This window comes from Schistocerca cancellata, chromosome 10, assembly GCF_023864275.1.
Source record: "Schistocerca cancellata isolate TAMUIC-IGC-003103 chromosome 10, iqSchCanc2.1, whole genome shotgun sequence".
NCBI classification, from domain to species: Eukaryota; Metazoa; Arthropoda; class Insecta; order Orthoptera; family Acrididae; genus Schistocerca; species Schistocerca cancellata.
Genome location: NC_064635.1, coordinates 89,901,621 through 89,921,211, shown reverse-complemented (window position 1 = coordinate 89,921,211; position 19,591 = coordinate 89,901,621). Strand labels below are relative to the sequence as shown.

Below are 19,591 nucleotides of genomic sequence, written 5' to 3'. Positions count from 1 at the left end.
CTTTGCCAAGACCGATGCCTTGTCAAAATCTTCATGGAGATTCACAATTTTAGTGTGCATGTTCACAAGTTCTGTGAATACTAGTTATACTTATGTTTGCTGTCAGTCCAATGTCTCCACCCTGCAGGGCTGCCTACCTGTCACCCACAAGTGTCTCTCTTACTGAATTTTTTGTGTATTTGTACAAAACAAGCAATACATCACAACGCAGTGCTGTATACAAACAGTATGTTTATATGCATTTTGTTACAGGCTCCACCAGTGGAACTAGCTACACCTTTGAGAAGCACGTGCATCTGGAAACTGGTGGCACTGCTATGATCAACAAACACTATCCACATGTCACATGGTCACAAACGTACTTTGCCTGTTGGGTACATAAGGCCAAGCAAACCCTGTGGCAGGCTAGTTCAGTTGTTCCCACAGTTCTGAGTTAGGAGCCAAATGCACTTATAGCTCATCAAACAGAACTCACCGAGATGAGCCGGGATGTTCCACACTGCTTAGCACTGCCGTCTTGCTGCTACGCCACACTACATCCCAACTGTAGGATTGGTTAAGAAATTTGTTTAGCCATACACAGTATGCTAAAACCTTGGGATGTATCCCATCACTACCAGTTAACTTTCCTGTCTTTACATCCTGGGGTGCTGTATCTAGTCCCACTAGTGTGAAGCCCTAAGACAATTGTGTATTGGCAGGTGTTATTTGCTGACTGTTACTAAACTACTTCTTTGTAACAATATTATGAGATGGAAAGTTGCTATTCATCATATAGCTGAGATGCTGAGTCGCAGACAGGCACAACACTCAAGTGGTTTCAGTTGCCTGAGACTGCGGTCGTGTGTGTGTGTGTGTGTGTGTGTGTGTGTGTGTGTGTGTGTGTGTTGTTGACAAAGGCCATTGTCCAAAAGCTCTAAGTGTGAAAATCTTTTTGTTGTGCCTATCTGCAACTCAGCATCTTTACTATATGGTGAGTAGCAACTTTCCTTCTCATAATATTGTTATTTTCCATTCTGGATTTCCCATTGTTTGATTTAAACTACTACTTTTATTTTTCCAAGTATGTTTTTTATCTTGTCAGCTTTTTGAGGTGAAGCAATTCTGTTTGCTATTTGGTATGGTGTCACTGAGTACCATACAACAATTGGTGGGCTGCTTATACACAACTTCTTCAGCAAATTCCAGGACTGGTGACTCAATTTCTTACATCCCAACATGGTTGTTGTTTCGATCCCTTCTTTTCGATTCATTCACTCTTCACACAGTTCATGAGCTAGGTCGAAATCAGCATCTACTATATGTGATTCATAATGTTCTTCATATTCCTGCCTCTACTCTGGAATATATTCCTTGTGGTAAATCTTTGGTACACATTTATTTGGAGTCGCAATTACAGCATCAACAAATCTGTCATAATTTTTAGATGAAGCTGCATCTATCTGATTGCTTTATTAGATTCTCTAGAAAATGTTTCTCAGTTTGCTCACTGAAATTGACATCTCAGTTCTAGGAATGGATTAAATAACTGGAAACTGACACCCTGCTTCTTACAAGACTGGTTGGTGCTGGCCACTTGGAAAGTCACCTAGAACTTGTCAGGATATATGTAAAAGTTAGTTTTGAGAATTTTATGATGAGTAGCAGAGATCTGGGTAGTAATCCCGGTTCAATGTTGCAGACCTGAATGTACACCTACCTTTTGCATAAAAAATGAATAAAGGCATTATATTTCCAAATCATCAAATCAAGTATGTAAGCATTACAGACATCAGTAACCAGCATTTAATACTCTGTGTACATAAAAGTATAGCGTTCTATTCCACTGCTGTGCTTACAACATGAAGCTGCAAAGCCATCCATGCACAAAATGAAAAAGAGATACAAAAATCTGTACAATACCTTTCTGGTTCACTGTGACTGCTTGTTGACTCCACTCCATGTTTGAGCTCCTGAAAGAAGGATTAAGACCATTAATAGTGGTGGTAGTAGTGGTGGTAGTAGTAGTAGTAGTAGTAGTAGTAGTAATAACAGATCAGATGGTGCTGAAATATGGACCATTTGCAAAGCTAATGATAACAGTATTCCAACAGTTGAAATGAGATTTTTTGTCGAATGTCAAAGGATATTATTTCTGACACTTTTCCCAAATACCAACATATAAACTATTTTTAAAAAATCATGAGAATAGGACTCTGAGCATCTGCGACACTCCACTGAGCAATAACTGAGAACTGGGTATGTTACCAAATTATACCTTTTCATCCTTCACAAATTAACTTAACAATGAAACATCATTCCATCCTCGATCATTTACACAAAAAGAATTGATATGTCTCACAGATGTCAAAAACAAAGTGGAAACAGCTGTCACCTTGGGTGCTTTTCATTGGATTTTGAGAGCTTCAGCAGTGTGTGTCCCGGAACATTTACTGCTGCCTGAAACCTATACAGCACACTCCATATAAGTGTACGGAGGTCACCTCTGTGATATCTATTCCCATTCTTCAAATAAGGGCACTTGACATTTCTTGGAGAGACTGTGATGGAACAGGATGACCACAAATGCATCTGCCAAGCACATCCCACATATGCACGATGGTGTTTAGGTTGGGACTCAGCCATTCCATTACTTTAATGTCCAGACTTCACAAGACAGCTCTGCTGATGCCCACCATATAGGCCATGGCATTAAAGCAATTCAGGGCCACCACCATATGCAAAAGTGATCACATGGTCCAACAATATCCATACAATGTACTGCCAGGTGGTAAGGCAACCACGGGCAACAACAAGATCTATATGGTAGTCAACACAGAACCTTGAAAATATTTCTAATTCCTGGACAACATTTGGCAGGTACTGCACACCACAGATCCTTGCCCACAAACACATCCACCACTTTATGTCAGATGATATCTGGACTCATCTGTGAACAGCACATTTTTCCAGTGACATAGTTGACAGCTGACATGGGAACAGCAGAACTGAAGTCAAGCTGCAAGATGTTCTCATGTCAAGTGGGGTACACAAACAGGGCATCTGGGTCATAAGGGCCTTTCTTCTAACCTGTTCGTTAGGTACCACTGGAAATAGTGGCTGGCCCTTCTGAGATTGTCTTGCAGTGCTCTGGCAGTTTCTGTATGATGCCATAATAAAGAGATGGTTAGATATTGGTCTCCATGTGGGGTTGAAATGTGTTGGTGACCTTGTCCAACTTGCCTTGTGTACTGACCTGTCTCCCTGTATGTGGGACGCATGGAGAGGCTGTGGAATCTGCAGCAACATGAACAGAAGTCCATCCAGACTGAGCAACCCTGCAACTTGCACTGCATTAAGATGTCACATTTAATGCGATCAGTTGAATATAATGTCCACAAATGACAACTTCCATCTGTGTACCTAACTAGAAAACACTGGGACACTTCCTTCTGAGAGCTCACATGACACTTTAATGCATAACACAGCCAACAGATCCAATAGATGCTGAATGACTTTAAATGTACCCTGCACTGAAATCAAAGATTTCAAGTCACACAATAAGACCACAGGTACCACCTGTATCAACATAGATTTAAAATATGACACTGATACATGTGTTCCCCTAATTCTTTTGAACTGTGTAGAAATAACTAAACACAAATGCAATGCCACAACATGCAACAAGTAGGCCTCAACATGTACAATGACACTGAACAGAAGATTGCCCAACATGATAAATACACTCCTGGAAATTGAAATAAGAACACCATGAATTCATTGTCCCAGGAAGGGGAAACTTTATTGACACATTCCTGGTCAGATACATCACATGATCACACTGACAGAACCACAGGCACATAGACACAGGCAACAGAGCATGCACAATGTCGGCACTAGTACAGTGTATATCCACCTTTCGCAGCAATGCAGGCTGCTATTCTCCCATGGAGACGATCGTAGAGATGCTGGATGTAGTCCTGTGGAATGGCTTGCCATGCCATTTCCACCTGGCGCCTCAGTTGGACCAGCGTTCGTGCTGGACGTGCTGACTGCGTGAGACGACGCTTCATCCAGTCCCAAACATGCTCAATGGGGGATAGATCCGGAGATCTTGCTGGCCAGGGTAGTTGACTTACACCTTCTAGAGCACGTTGGGTGGCACGGGATACATGTGGACGTGCATTGTCCTGTTGGAACAGCAAGTTCCCTTGCCGGTCTAGGAATGGTAGAACGATGGGTTCGATGACGGTTTGGATGTACCGTGCACTATTCAGTGTCCCCTCGACGATCACCAGTGGTGTACGGCCAGTGTAGGAGATCGCTCCCCACACCATGATGCCGGGTGTTGGCCCTGTGTGCCTCGGTCGTATGCAGTCCTGATTGTGGCGCTCACCTGCACGGCGCCAAACACGCATACGACCATCATTGGCACCAAGGCAGAAGCGACTCTCATCGCTGAGGACGACACGTCTCCATTTGTCCCTCCATTCACGCCTGTCGCGACACCACTGGAGGCGGGCTGCACGATGTTGGGCGTGAGCAGAAGACGGCCTAACGGTGTGCGGGACCGTAGCCCAGCTTCATGGAGACAGTTGCGAATGGTCCTCGCCGATACCCCAGGAGCAACAGTGTCCCTAATTTGCTGGGAAGTGGCGGTGCGGTCCCCTACGGCACTGCGTAGGATCCTACGGTCTTGGCGTGCATCCGTGCGTCGCTGCGGTCCGGTCCCAGGTCGATGGGCACGTGCACCTTCCGCCGACCACTGGCGACAACATCGATGTACTGTGGAGACCTCACGCCTCACGTGTTGAGCAATTCGGCGGTACGTCCACCTGGTCTCCCGCATGCCCACTATACGCCCTCGCTCAAAGTCCGTCAACTGCACATACGGTTCACATCCACACTGTCGCGGCATGCTACCAGTGTTAAAGACTGCGATGGAGCTCCGTATGCCACGGCAAACTGGCTGACACTGACGGCGGCGGTGCACAAATGCTGCGCAGCTAGCGCCATTCGACGGCCAACACCGCAGTTCCTGGTGTGTCCGCTGTGCCGTGCGTGTGATCATTGCTTGTACAGCCCTCTCGCAGTGTCCGGAGCAAGTATGGTGGGTCTGACACACCGGTGTCAATGTGTTCTTTTTTCCATTTCCAGGAGTGTATATGATTTCTTTGGGGAAAGCTGTGCAGACTCACTGTGCAAGCAACAGAGTGAGTCACAAAACTGAAACATGCTTCAGGTCTAATCCAGGATGACTGATGCTGATTAATTACAATGAAATTTAAGTTCAAAGAAAAAAAAGCACACTTTTTATCAGGAATCTTCCAATGTGTTTGATGCAGCCTGCCATGAGTTCCTCTCCAGTGCCGACCTCTTCATCTCACAGTAGCATCTACATCCAACCTCTCTCCTTTTTTGTTGTGTGTATTCTGACATCTACCTTCTTCTACAACTGCTGCCCTCTATGGCTCCCTCTAGAATCGTGGAAGTTATTTCTTCCCATCTCAATATATGTGCACTAATTCTGTCACTACTTCTAGTATGTGTTTTGTATTAATTCCTTCTCTCAACGATCTTGTGAAGAATTTTGTCAATTTGATTGGTCCACATAATTTTCAGCAGCCTTCTTTCTATATCACCCCAACTCAAACACTTCTCTTCTTTTCTAGTTTACCACAGTCCACGACTCATACTACAATCCAGTACTCCAGACGTACATTCTCAGACATTTCTTCCTCAAATTAAGGCTGATGTTTGACACTAGTTGACGTATCTTAGTGCTGAATGCTTTTTTTGTATTAGGCTTCTGTTTACATCTTTCTTATCCCATTCATCAGGTATTATTTTGCTTCAAAACAGCAGCACAATTCATTTACTTCATCCACCACATGGTCACGAATTTTGGTGCCAAGATCACCACTAATCTCATTTCTGTTGTTTCTCAATACTTTTGCCTTCCTTTGGTTTACTTTCAATCTACACTCTGTGCCCAGTAATTATACTTCCATTCAACAGCTCCTGTTATTCTTCCCCACTTCTAAAGAGGACAGAATTGTCCTCAGTGAAGCATATCAGTAGCAGCCTTTACCTTGATTTTTATACCACTTCTAAATCTTCTGTTTTCTTCATTGCTGCTTTGACAGTAGAGGTGAAACAAGAGAGGAGAAAGAGCTCTTCCCTGCCAACGCCCTTTTTAATCGAAGCACTTCTCTCTTGGTTTACCATTCTTATTGTTTCTTTTTGTTTACTGCACACACACACACACACACACACACACACACACACACACACACACACACACACAGAGAGAGAGAGAGAGAGAGAGAGAGAGAGAGAGAGAGAGAGAGAGAGAGAGAGAGAGAGGGTGTGGAGGGTCCACCACACACGATATGGCGGCCTGTGTAGTATGTACACAGATGTAGCTGTACTGTACAGAGTGTTTCAAAAAGAATAATTCAATCACAAAACTCCATATTTATTGATAAAAACATGTTACAAACACAGGGTGGAATGCAAAATACTCAAAAAATTAAAAGTTTTAGCTATGCTATTATAAATTCTCTGTATGTCCACCACCAGCAGTAGCATGAATAACATCTAGAAAACAGCTAAATTCATCATCAACTTTACACAATGTATCTGTTATTACAGAAGATATAGTGGCTATTATTCTGTCCTTCACTAGTTCTATGTCATGAGATAATGGGGAGATAAACAGACTTTTTTTCAAATACCCCACAAGAAAAAATTGCATGGGGTCATATCTGCCGGTCTTGCAAGTCAAGAATGTAGGGCAGTGTCTCTAGGTACTGTGTGTTCCATCCAGCACTGAGGCAGTGTGTCATTGAGAAATTGACATACAGTGTTGTGCCAGGGTGGTAGAGATCCATCCTGTTAGAAAATGAAGTCATCAAAGTCGTCCTGAAGTGGAAAAAGCCAGTTCTACAGCATTTGAAGATAGCCATTCCAGTCAGTGTATTTTACTCCAAAAAGAAGGGACTGTACACTTTTTCATGAGAAGTGGCACAAAAAATGTTCCCTCAGCAGAGCCTCTTTCATGCTCAATAATGTCACAAGGTTTCTAGAGTCCCCAAATGTGCGTGTTATGTTAAGGTTACTTTACAGTTAATATGACATGTTGCTTCATCACCAAAAATTAAGTGTTGTAAAAATGTATCATCTTCCAAGTCCTCTAGTAGAACACTGCTGCAGTCAAGCTGTTTCCATTTATCACTGACCCAAAGAGCTTGCACTAATTGTAGTCTGTACAGTTAATAGACCAAATAATGACACACACAGTTATATGACACATTGCAGTTCTCTGCTTGCACGGCGAATAGACTTCCGTGATTCCATTCAAACATTTGCAAAATTCTTTCCAATGTGTCATCAGAAGTGCAAGGTCAGCCTGGGCTCTTACCTCTGCACAAGCATCCTGCCTCTTCAAATTGGTGATAGCAACTATGAACGTTTTTGGGTGCAGGTGGATTAATGCAAAATGCCAACAAAAAGCATGCTGGACCGAAATCACTGACTCGCTCCTTGCAAATTGCAGCAAACAAAATGCCTTCTGTTGAGTGGATGCCATCTTACTTCTTACTGACTGAAACTGAAAAGATGCATAGATTGACATCTAATGGCGATTTTCTGAAACTCTAGGCCACACCCATTCAAGCAACACACATTTCCTTGCTGGCGTACCCCACGTTTCATAATTATTACTGCCAAAAATTGAGTAATTCTTTTTGAAACACCCTGTATATTACCGGTCTTTCCTTATAGCATATGCAGGCTTTTCTGAGGATCTCAAACATCTACCACAACTTTACACTACAGTTTTCTTAAGCCTTGCATCCATTATCAACCAAATACTTAAATTCAGTTCCATAAAGTGTTGGTCATTGTACACATATATCAATGTCTGTCTGTACTAGATCCACATCTGCTATCACCATTGCAATTCATTACACCAATCACAATTACAATTCAGTCAAATTCATTCTTTCATTTTATTTATTACACATTTAATTTATAATCATAATGACTGTTAATTTCATCAGAATGTTTGTGCCTTGTTTTCAAACTGACAAAAGTCTGGGAACTTTCATTTCCATTATTCTAGTGTATCAACAAAGATAGAAGTGTTCATTTCCGAATGCATTTGGCCAATCATTACAGTCTCAAGAAACCAAATGATAAATTATTTCTTCTTCTGCTGTGCTCAGCACTGTATAACACATTTCACATGGCAGCATTTTTCACCTTTGACTGTTAGCTTTATGTAAAACTCATCATCATAAATATTTGTGCATGACAGAGAATGTTTAAATTTTTTTTCTGTGTTCTTATGTATGAAACCTTCCACTTGAAAATGGCCATGTGACTGATACACAATTTTCAATCAAAAAATGTAATTTTAGGCTCAAGTCGTAGACATCACTAGTGTTCAAGAATAGGATACTGCTAGCTACAGTTCCAGATAGACCAGGGGTTTTCAAACTGTGCATCACAGCTCCCTCAGGCATTACAGTAGTGGCATTATGAGGTTTCACAAAAATAATAATTTGGTTTATTTGCTTTCTGAGTAAAGGAATAACCTGAGTGCTAGTAGATACACCTAATGGGCCAGCAAGTAAGTGTTGTTACCATGGCAGCAAGGTAGATGGCAGTTTAATCTTACTGTATGATTCATGTGTTTTATTCAGTAACAGTTTGATGGCTAGTTTTGTTGAGTGCACACTGTTCTTAACTGTTGTTTTTCACTGTCTTCCACAATTTGTGTTTCTCAGTCAGCATGGACAAATTTTTAAATGTAAGTACAAAACGTTATATTTCAAATGTATTGTGCAGTTCTACAGATATAAATAGATGAAAACACAGGAAGTATGATGACACTCACTTGATCTTTGGTTCTATGTGGACTACTGTTGGAAATGAAGTATGACCACAGTGTGCCATTTGTTTCAAGGCCCTAGCTGCTGAAACAATGCTTTCAAATAAAATGAAACATTTGGACTCAAATTCCAGTAGTTTGGCAAACAAATGATGAGAACACTTTTCCCACAAATTAAAAGAAACGACAGCACACAAAAAACTTTCATTAAACAAGCTATGCTTCCTACAAAAGCTCTTTTTAATATTACAAGGTGGCCTGTCACATAAAGAGCAAGAAACCTCACAGCATAATGGAAGAGATTATTTGGACAAGGATTCCATTACGATAGGTAGATCAGCTACCAAACAATCTGCAAGTGTGCCTTTGACAGACTACACTATTACTCATCTAATGATGAAATTAATGATCCATTGATTCCAAACTCAAAGGTAATTGTGATATTGCTATTCAGCTGAATTAAGCTACAAGCAACTTCAATGATGGGCATGTAATATGTTACATGCAGTTTGTACATGATAACAAATTTCATGATGATCTTTTCTACAAGAGAATAACTCTTCGAACAACAGCAACAGGCCTCTTTGAAGTACTGCACTCTTTTATGAATGAAACCAACATTAATTGGAATAATTGTATAGGTGTGTGTACAGAAGGAGGTCACAGTATGGCTGTCCGTTATAGTGGATTGCTTGCTCTGATCTGTAAAGGGGCTGCTTGTGTTATTTGGACACATCTTAACCAGTGAGAACTATTGGCACCAAGACAGCATGAACTTGTCCTTCACGAAGCTCTTCAATCAGAAACCACGATGCCTAGTAGCTTCATAAAATGTTGACCACTTAGTCATGATGTTTTCAACATATGGGCATTGATTTGGTGGCTGAGCATTCTCTAATTTAATACAGTAATTCTCACTGCCTTTCACATGGGAATGTCTGAAAAAGGATGTATGAACTCAAGAATTAACTTTACTTTTATCTTGTTCTAGACAAAACATTTGAGCCCCAAGAAGTTCATAGACAGTAACTTTGTTTTGAAGCTGGCATGTCTTTGTCACAACTTTGAAAACTTCAAGTCACTGAATCTCTCCCTTCAAGACAATGGGACCAACATTCTGCAACTATCAGACAACAATTCAGCCTTTAGAAAAAAACCAATATTGTGAAAGAAAATTTATATGATTATACATTATGTTTTTCCTGCTCTTCTCACAGTTTTAAAAGGCAATGGCTTTCAGTTGATTGAAGAACTTAAGTCTGCAATTGTGGATTATTTAACTGAACTCAGGGCTTACTCTATGAAGCACTTTCCAGAACAAGTTGATCAACACAAATGGATCAAAGATCCTCTGAGTGCAAAATTTTTATTAACATTTACCACTGAAGGAGGAGAGTAATTTATTGATATTTCTTCAGATTCTACACTGAAATTGAAGTTTGTTTCTTCATACGAGGGTCATTCAATAATTAACGAGACAAATTGATCTCGGGAAAAAACTGTTAGTAGGCCAAGTTTGGTACTTTTATCATTTTAAGTTCACATTACTGCAATGAGACCTAATCAGCTGATGTATCAACATTGGTTTGTTTATAACCTCAAAAATACATTTCAAGATGGCTAGTCCACTTGAAACATGCACATTAGATGAACATAGTTCTGTTATTCGATTTTTACTTACTGAAGGCGAGAAACCAGTGAATATATACTGTAGAATGTCTAAAGTTTATGGTGGAGATTGTATGAATTTTACAATTTTTTACAAATGGGTAGAGCAGTTCAAAAATGGTCACGACTCGACTCAGTGACTGACGAACACCATTCTGGCCAACCAGTTGCAGTTTCAACTCCCTCACTTGAAAATCAAACTTATGACATTACTCGTGCGGACTGCCCTGTGACTGTGTAAATGATAGTTGACAACATTCAAGTTAATACTGGTACAGTTCATAACATTATCTGTAAGAAGCTGAAGTACCGCAAAACGTCCCAAAGGAGTTGACGTGGCTGCAAAAGGAAACAAGGCTGAGAGTGTGCACAGAGCCAAAGGTATGTTATGAAAGAGAAGGTGAGCGCTTCCTTAACAAAATTTTTTTTGGATGAATATTGGGTTGACTATTATGAGCCAGAATCAAAAAGACAAAGCATGTAGTGGAAGCGCAACTCACCTGTCAAGAAAAAATTCAAAACCCAAGCATCAGCCGAAAAAGTCATGTTGATGGTATTTTGGGATGCTGGAGGTCTAGTTTTTTGTGATTATCTCAAAGAGCACTAGAATGAACAGCCAATACTACTCGAATTTGCTTTTAAACAAGGTGAAGCCACCCATGAGAGAGAGAGAGGTCATGGATCTCAGAGGAGAAGTGTGATTCTCCAGCAAGACAACATACGTTCACATACTCCTCAATTAACATGAGAAACCATCGACAAAATGGGCTGGGAAGTACTGTCTCATCCCCTTACAGTCATGATTTAGCTCCTAGTGATTTCAATTTGTTTGGTGTACTGAAGGAGGCATTATGTGGAAAGAGGTTCCTGGACAGCAAGGACGTGAAAGAGTTTGTGGGAAATTGGTTCACACATCATGGTAAAGAGTTCTTTGCAGCTTGAATAAAAAAGCTTGTAGCCCACTGGAACAAGTGCATAATTGTTCTAGGGGATTATGTTGAAAAGTAGAAAGAGTATTGTTTTGTAAAAATAAAAGATTTTTTCTCCAGATCAATTTGTCTTTTTAATTATTGAATGACCTTTGTATTTGCACAAAGTTTTGGAAATTGGTATAACAGGAGTATCCACAACTAGATATCAAGGCCCCAGGTGTTTTGAGAAAGACACACAATTCATTCACACAAGCAAGCACACCACATGCATACATGACTGCCAACTCTGGCAGCTCAGGCCAGAAAGCAACTATCACATGGGATGGAAGCAGCAATCTGGAAGGTGTGGGGAAAGGGGAGGGATAGCAGCATACAGGCAGAGGAAGAGAGAAGCACTGTATGACAGAGTGAAGGGACAAGAATGCCGATAGGCACAGTATCAGGGGGTTGTGGGGCATGGAGGTGTTGAAAACAGAGTGAAGAAGCAAATGACTGGGGAAAGATGGGTGGATGCATTGACAGAGGGTGGCAAACAAAAAGGGTGGGAGATGAGAATGGGGAAGGATGGCTCACATCTGTGCAGCTCAGAAAAGCTGGTGGTGGAGGGGAGGATCCAGATGGCTCGGATAGTGAAGCAGCCACTAAAATCACACGTTATGTTCAGCCTCATGTCGAGACACAGGGTGGTCTACTTTCCTTTGGTCACAGTCTGGCAGTGGCTGTTCATGCTGGTGGACACCTGTTTGGTAGTCATACCATTATAAAAAGTTGTGCAATGATTGCAGCAGGCTGGTAAATGACATGGCTGCTTTCCCTGGCCTGTAAAAACCTGATACTGCAAAAACACATCTCCATGGCACAGGCATTCTAGAACTGCCTCTGCTCCCTCTGCAGGATACTACTACTGTGGAATATCTGGTCCATGAATCATATTTCTGAAACTGAATCCCTTTGCTGTTTTCCAGCACCTTGAGGAACATTCCAGACATTATTTCCACAAATTATCCAACCTCCTGACATCCTACTGCCACCTAGGGGCACCACTTTCCAGGCCCTATCCTACCCACCGCATTCCTCCTTGTCCATCCCTCATAGTACCTAAACCCTCCCTGGCCAACCTTTTCAACTTGCCACATCCCCCAAAACTCCCTACTAAAACACCAACAAATCCAGAGCCAAAACATTCTCGTAGCACTTAATATCCTTTCCAACAAAACCTTCAGCTCCATAGATGTTTCAGTTCTTTCCAAAGGCCTCGCCTTTAGCCCTACACCCAAATTTAACCATGGTGGACTTGCCAAAGACCTTTTCCTTCTTCCGATCCCTTCAATGGAAACATGTTTGCTGCCAATCTCTCTGACCAAAGCCAACCTGATCCCAACACTGAACCCTGCCTCTTCCAGTTCATACCACCATTCAACCATGATCCTCCTCCCACCTTCCTCTGACCTAACAACCCACTGGTCACCTTCCAGGAATTCCTTACCTCCAACTAAGCCTCACCATCCTTCCCCAGGTCCCTTCCTCAGAACACCAATCATTCAGCAGGAAAATAACAACCCTACACAACCTCAAAACTAATTCTGAACTAATCATCCTATATGCAGACAAAGGTTTCACCACTGTTGCTATGAATCACAGTGATGAATTGGCAGAAGGGCTCCACCAATCACTACACTCTGTCTGAGCACATGCACGCACACGCGCACCTTCTACATGCTCCCTGAAATCCACAAACCCAGCCAACCTGGATGCCCCATGCTGGCTGGTATTTGTGACACCACTGAAAGAATTTCAGCCATCATTGACCAACATCACCAACTAATTGACTGTAATCTAGCCTCCCACATCAACGGCACCTCACTGTTGATGCCACCCTCGTGCCCATGGTCTTACTGCTATTGAACACTACCTTTCCCAATGCCCTTCAGACTCCAAACCGACTACCTCATTACTCATACACCTTACTAACTTTATCCTAACATACAACTACTTCACCTTTGAAAGAAAGTTATACAAACAAATATGCAGCACAGCCATGGGCACCAACATGGCACCCTCCTATGGCAACATCTTTAAGGGAAATCTAGAGCAGACCTTCCTAGCCTCCCAAAACGTCAAATCTGTAGCCTGATTCAGGTTCATTGATGATATCTTCATGGTTTGGTCTGAGCACCATCTTCATTTCCCCACAATATCAACACCTTCTGTCCCAGCTTCACTTGGTAGTTCTCAATAAAGTGTGCCACCCTCCTACATGTTAACCACCTCCTCTCTGATGGCTCCACCCACACCTATGTCCTCATTAGACCCACCATCCACCAACAGTACCTGCATTTCAACAGCTGTCATCCCTTTCACAGCAAAAAATCTCTCTGATACAGCCTGGTCATGTCAGGACGGAGTATCTGCAGTGAATTCCCTTGTCCTGTAGGCTGAGGGTCTCACCAAGGCCTTCACAGACAGGCACCATCCCCTATACCTAGCCCGCAAACAGATTTCCCATACCATTTCCTCTCACACCCCCAGTCATTTGACTACCTGCAAGAACCTGCCACAAAGGACTTTCTCTTTTTGTCACCCAGTACTATCCTTGACTGGAACAACTAAACCACATCCTTCATAGAGTTTTTATTATCTATCATAATGACATCCTTCCCACCCCTCCTAAAATGGTGTTCCGTTGACCACCCAACCTCCACAACACATAGTCCACCCCTATGTCACTCTCAGTCCCAACCCCTTGCCACAAGGATCATATGACTGTCAAGGACCCAGGTGCAAGACCTGCCCAGTGCATCCACATGGAACTTCCTGTTCCATTCCTGTCACAGGTTTATCCTACCCTATCAGGGCATGGGCCACCTGTGAAAGCAACCATGTAATTTACCAGCTCTGCTGCAATTATTTCACAGCTTTTTACATTGATACGACTACCGACCAACTGTCCACCAGGATGAACAGCCACTGCCAAGCTGTGGCCAAGATCAAAGTAGACCATCCTGTGGCACAACATGAGGCTGAACATAACATGCTTTATTTCAATAGCTGCTTCACCAGCTTTTCTGAACTGCACAGATGGGAGTTACCCTTCCAACACATTCTACGCTCCCATAAATGCCCCCGTCTCAACCTACGGTAACATACTGCCCCTACACCTTCTGACAAACAGTTTCCGCCCCCTCTGTCCTATCACTTCCTCCCCATTCTCATATCCCACCTCTGTTTGTTGCCCTCTACCAATGCACCCACCCATCAAACCCTCTCCATTCATTTTTCACTCCATTTTGCCCATGTCCTTGCCTCTAAACCTCTTGACAGTGCACCTGTTGGCATTCTAGTCCCTGCAAACTCCACTATACAGTATTCCTTTCTGCTCCCACCTTTCTCCTCCTCTCTCTTCCCCACCTCCTCCAGATTGCTGCTTCCTTCCCACATGATGGCTGCATTCTGGTCCAAGCTGCTGGAGTTTACAGTCATGTATGCTTGCGGTGTGCTTGCTTGTGTGAATGAATTGTGTGTGCTTCTCTTTTTCTGAAGCAGACTGTGGCTGATAGCTTATGTGAAAGTCTCTTAACTGTGCCTGTGTGCAACTTAGTTTGTTATCTCTAGGGTAAGTAGCAATCAATCTTTTCTACAATGTTGTCAAATGAAAGGTTGCCTTCCTTTAGCCAATCTTCTGTGACAAACTGTAGGGTCAAGTACTGCTTCACATGTTCCCACAATTCTCCAGAACAAACTAATCTTACCCAGGGTCAAACTGTCTAGCCTGTGATGTGTCATTACAGTCTACAGCGCCAGTGAACTTGAACTGAAAGTGATTTGTGTTATCAGTAACAGTACGATGCTTTTGTTAGTAGGTAGTTTCATAATGGAAGAAAAAGAAAGATATTTATATGATGCCATCTATAAATTGAAAGTAATAGCTTATGCAGAACATGAAAACAGAACAGATGAGCAGCATTTTGACCCTCGACAAACAGAAAAAACTATTCACGATTGGTGGTCTAGTAAAGAAGAACTGAAAAAAATTTAAAAAATATGAGGGAAGACTAAATGTGCAAATAGAGGACTGAGTGCAAAATGGACAACATGAAGATGATGTAATGGAATAGTTTCAAGGACACCATCAAAATGGCATTGGAATTAATACAAAAATGATTCAAATATATGGTCATAAACTAGTGCCAAAGTGGAACTTAACACACCTTAAAGGTGGAGTTGCTTGATGCTACAGGTTTATGAAGCATCATGGGCTTAGCAAGCAAACCAAAACTAAAATCTCTCTCAAAATGCCACAAGAGCATGAAGAGGAAGTGTGGAACTAAGCCAAACACCAAATATGGACAAAATTCCTCTGATATTTGATATGTTGAGTAACAGAGCTATTGTCATGAAAGGTGCTAAAACTAAACTACAACAACAAATGGACATGAATATATGCACTACACTGTTGTCTTTTCATGTGGTACTGATGGTACAAAACTTAATCCAGTGATCATTTTCAAGTGCAAGACAATGCCAAAATGTCCTGAATCATCACCAGGTGTTGGTGTTCAAGCATGTGACAAGGGTTCAATGGATAAGGCTGATATGAAATTATGGATTAACATAGCACAGGAGAGAAGGAAAGGTGCTTTATTGAAGAAGAGCTCTCTTCTTGTGCGATATCAGTTTAGTACTCGCTGAAAAGTTCTGTGAAATAGAAATTGGGACAGGGAAATACAGAGCTTGCTGTTATTCTGGGAGGACTTACTTCACAAAGAGAGGAATGGAACAAATGGTTGATGGATGTGACCCAACATGAAGTCACCCTGAAGGGAGCTTAAAACGATCTACAGTCAAACAAGTGTGTCAGTGGATAAAACAGTCATGGTCTAGAGTGAGAGAAAACATTATTGATAAATCTTTTAAGAAATGCGGCATAAGTAATGCTCTCAATGGAAGTGAAGGCCATCTTATATATGAAGAGGGCAATGAAGAAGAAGAAGAAGAAGAAGAAGAAGAAGAAGAAGAAGAAGACAAAAGTTCAGATGAAGATTTTCACAGATTCTGAAGGTCAATTCAGTTTTATAAACTAAGAATTTTTTTGTCTGGCTTTGCAATCTAATAATGAAATGGTAAAAATTGTATTAAAAAAAATTGCTTGAAAATTAAGGTGTGTCTTATAGTCTGTAGCATCCTATAGTCCATAAAATATGGTAATTTGCCTAGTAAAGTGCTTGGTCCTCTGAGTATGTAAGCCACCACTCCTGCCCAAACATTGATACTAAAACAAACCTGATGCCTTGCTTCCATGACCTCTCAGAGACATGCATTACAGTCCCCCATGGTTACTGCGAGTAATTTATGATCTTACTCAGTGTTACCCTTCTCTCAGCTAAGAGGGGGTAAAAAAAAAACCACCTAGAATAGCATTGCCATGAGTGACGCTTGTGTAGCACGCATTTCTGCCACTAGGCATGTATAGCGCAACCTATTGCCAGTTCAGTGCCGCCTGTGTTGTTGACCTGGCTTGTTCTGTTCATCTGCAGAGATTGATTTTGCTAGTGCTGTTTTGTTCCTGTTTCATTTTATGATGGGAAGTTGAAGTGAACAATATGCAGCTGTGAAATTTTGTTTTATAGTTAGTAGAAATGATGTTGGAACTGTTTTGATATTGAAAACAGTTTACCACAATGACACTATGGGAAAAACTAAAGGTTACAAGTGGTTTGCTCCATTTAAAAATGGTGACATGTTGATTGATGGCAAACCTCATTCTGGACATCCATCAACTGTCCAAATTGATGAAAATACAGAAAAAAATTCGAGACCTTGGGCTCACAGACAACTGATCAATTGTCAGAGATTACTGGGTTATCTTGGCGCTTGGTTCAGCAAATTTTAATGGAATATTTGAGATTGAAAAGGGTTGCTGCCAAGTTTATTCCTCAGGTTCTCAAAAGGAACATAGAGTTGAAACACGATGTGCTTTGAAACAACAGCTTGAAGTGATCGAAATTTTCTGTCAAAGGCGATGAATCATGGTGCTATGGTTCCGGCACAGAAACAGAGCTACAGTGAAGCCAATGGAATATGTCATCATCACCCCCTCAAAAACAATGTTGTCAATTCAAATCAAACATCAAAACAATGCCGATCTGTTTTTTGGATGCCACAGGCATAGTTCAGGAGGAGGATATTGGTGTTTAACGTCCCGTCGACAACGAGGTCATTAGAGACAGAGCACAAGCTCAGATTAGGGAAGGATGGGGAAGGAAGTTGGCCGTGCCCTTTCAAAGGAACCATCCCAGCATTTGCCTAGAGTGATCTAGGGAAATCATGGAAAACCTAAATCAGGATGGCCGGACGCGGAATTGAACCGTCGTCCTCCCGAATGCGAGTCCAGTGTCCTACCACTGTGCCACCTTGCTCGGTCAAGGCATAGTTCATTCAGAGTTTGTTCCTCCAGATCAGACCATCAATCAAACTCTTCATTTGGAAATTTTAAGAAGATTGCGCAGCAGTGTTCATCAAAACAGATTCGATTTGTGGCAGACAGAAGACTGGTTCTTTCACCACAATAATGAACCTGCACACACAGCCATTTGTGTTAGACAGTTTTTGGCTAAAAATGGCATGGTTCCACTGTCTCATGCACCTTACTCAACTGACCTGGCTCCGTTCAATATTTTCTTACTTCCATGCATGAAAAGGGGCATGAATGGACACCGATTTGACAACTTTGAAGAAGTCAAGAAAAAATGAGCGAGGAACTGTCCGCCATTTCAAAAGATGACTACAAAAAAGTTTTAAACAATGGAAGCACGAGTGAGACACATGTAATGGTTGTAATGGAGAGTATTTTGAAGGGGATAAGGTTGTTTTGTAAGTAATTTGAAAATATATAGATTTTTAAAAAATAGTTCCTTTTTTTGGAGGGGGGGGGGGGCATACCCCATCATATATACAAATAAAATTCCAGTGTGTGTGTGTGTGTGTGTGTGTGTGTGTGTGTGTGTGTGTGTGTGTGTGTGTGTGGGCGCGAGTGCATGCGTGTGGAGGGGGGTGAGGGCAGAGTGGGGGCATGTTTTCATAATTCTTCTTATCCTAAATGGCTTGTGTGTGTGTGAGTGTGTGTGTGTGTGTGTGTGTGTGTGTGTGTGTGTGCACGTGCGCGTGGAGGGGGGTGAGGGCAGAGAGGGGGCATGTTTTCATAATTCTTCTTATCCTAAATGGCTTGATTGTTTTTGATGAGGGTTTTTTTTTTATGTGGGGGGGGGGTCACCTGGATGTTTCTTAGCTATAACTGAACCTGGTAGGTGGAACTGTTGTCAAAATCCATAATTTCTTTTTGTTTTGTAATTAGTACATTTATTTATATATTTTTTATCTATCACATAACAAACATATAATACTGAATGTTTAGCCCCTTAGCAACTCTCAACACTGACTTATGCATCAGTACATAAGTAAGCTCATTGTGTTGTAGCTTGGCATTTTTTGACATTTCAATTTTTGATTGCGTTTGGTTTCTGATTTATTCTGTGTATTGTAATTGCATGTATACTGATTGAATTATTTATCTATGAATTCAACTCTGATACAACAAATTACGATTTATACACACGTTCATTTGGCAGCATTCCATGTAACTTCCTAAATAAAATGATTTATTCCATATTCATTTGTGGGATTTCAATGATGTTGCAATGTTTATGAAGGTACACAATGTATAAGTATATACTACTGATTTATTAAATAATGTGCATTTCATTCATAACAAATTATTTTATTAATCTGTGGCATTTGACTTACACATTAACATATGAGCAAGCTCACTGCATCATAGCTTGGTATTGTTTTGAGATTTCAAATGCAGATTGTTGAGTTGTTACATATTTCATATATTGTAACTGCATGCATACTGAGTGAATTCTTTAGATTTAAGAGACCCACTTTTCTTTATTTTGTTCTTTGTTATCTAATTACATTAGCCCATTAATGCCAAATGTATATCATACCATATACATTGCACACATGGTTTTATTTTGTATTTTTACCACTAGATGGAATGGTGTGCACTGCTTACAATTATTTGCGCATACAGTCAGTGGGTGCCGCTCCACAACAA

The 19,591-nt window shown here is 41.4% G+C and overlaps 1 protein-coding gene across 7 annotated transcripts in view; it reads right to left on the bottom strand.

Moving 5' to 3' along the window:
• The window catches only part of LOC126106537 (zinc finger protein 239-like), a 376,855-nt gene that overhangs the window by 218,326 nt on the left and 138,938 nt on the right, over positions 1-19,591 (bottom strand). For all 7 annotated transcript variants that reach the window (XM_049912877.1, XM_049912874.1, XM_049912876.1 and 4 more), the window contains exon 8: positions 1,903-1,952. In XM_049912877.1, the coding sequence (XP_049768834.1) occupies positions 1,903-1,952 (50 nt within the window). The remainder of the gene's footprint in view (positions 1-1,902; positions 1,953-19,591) is intronic.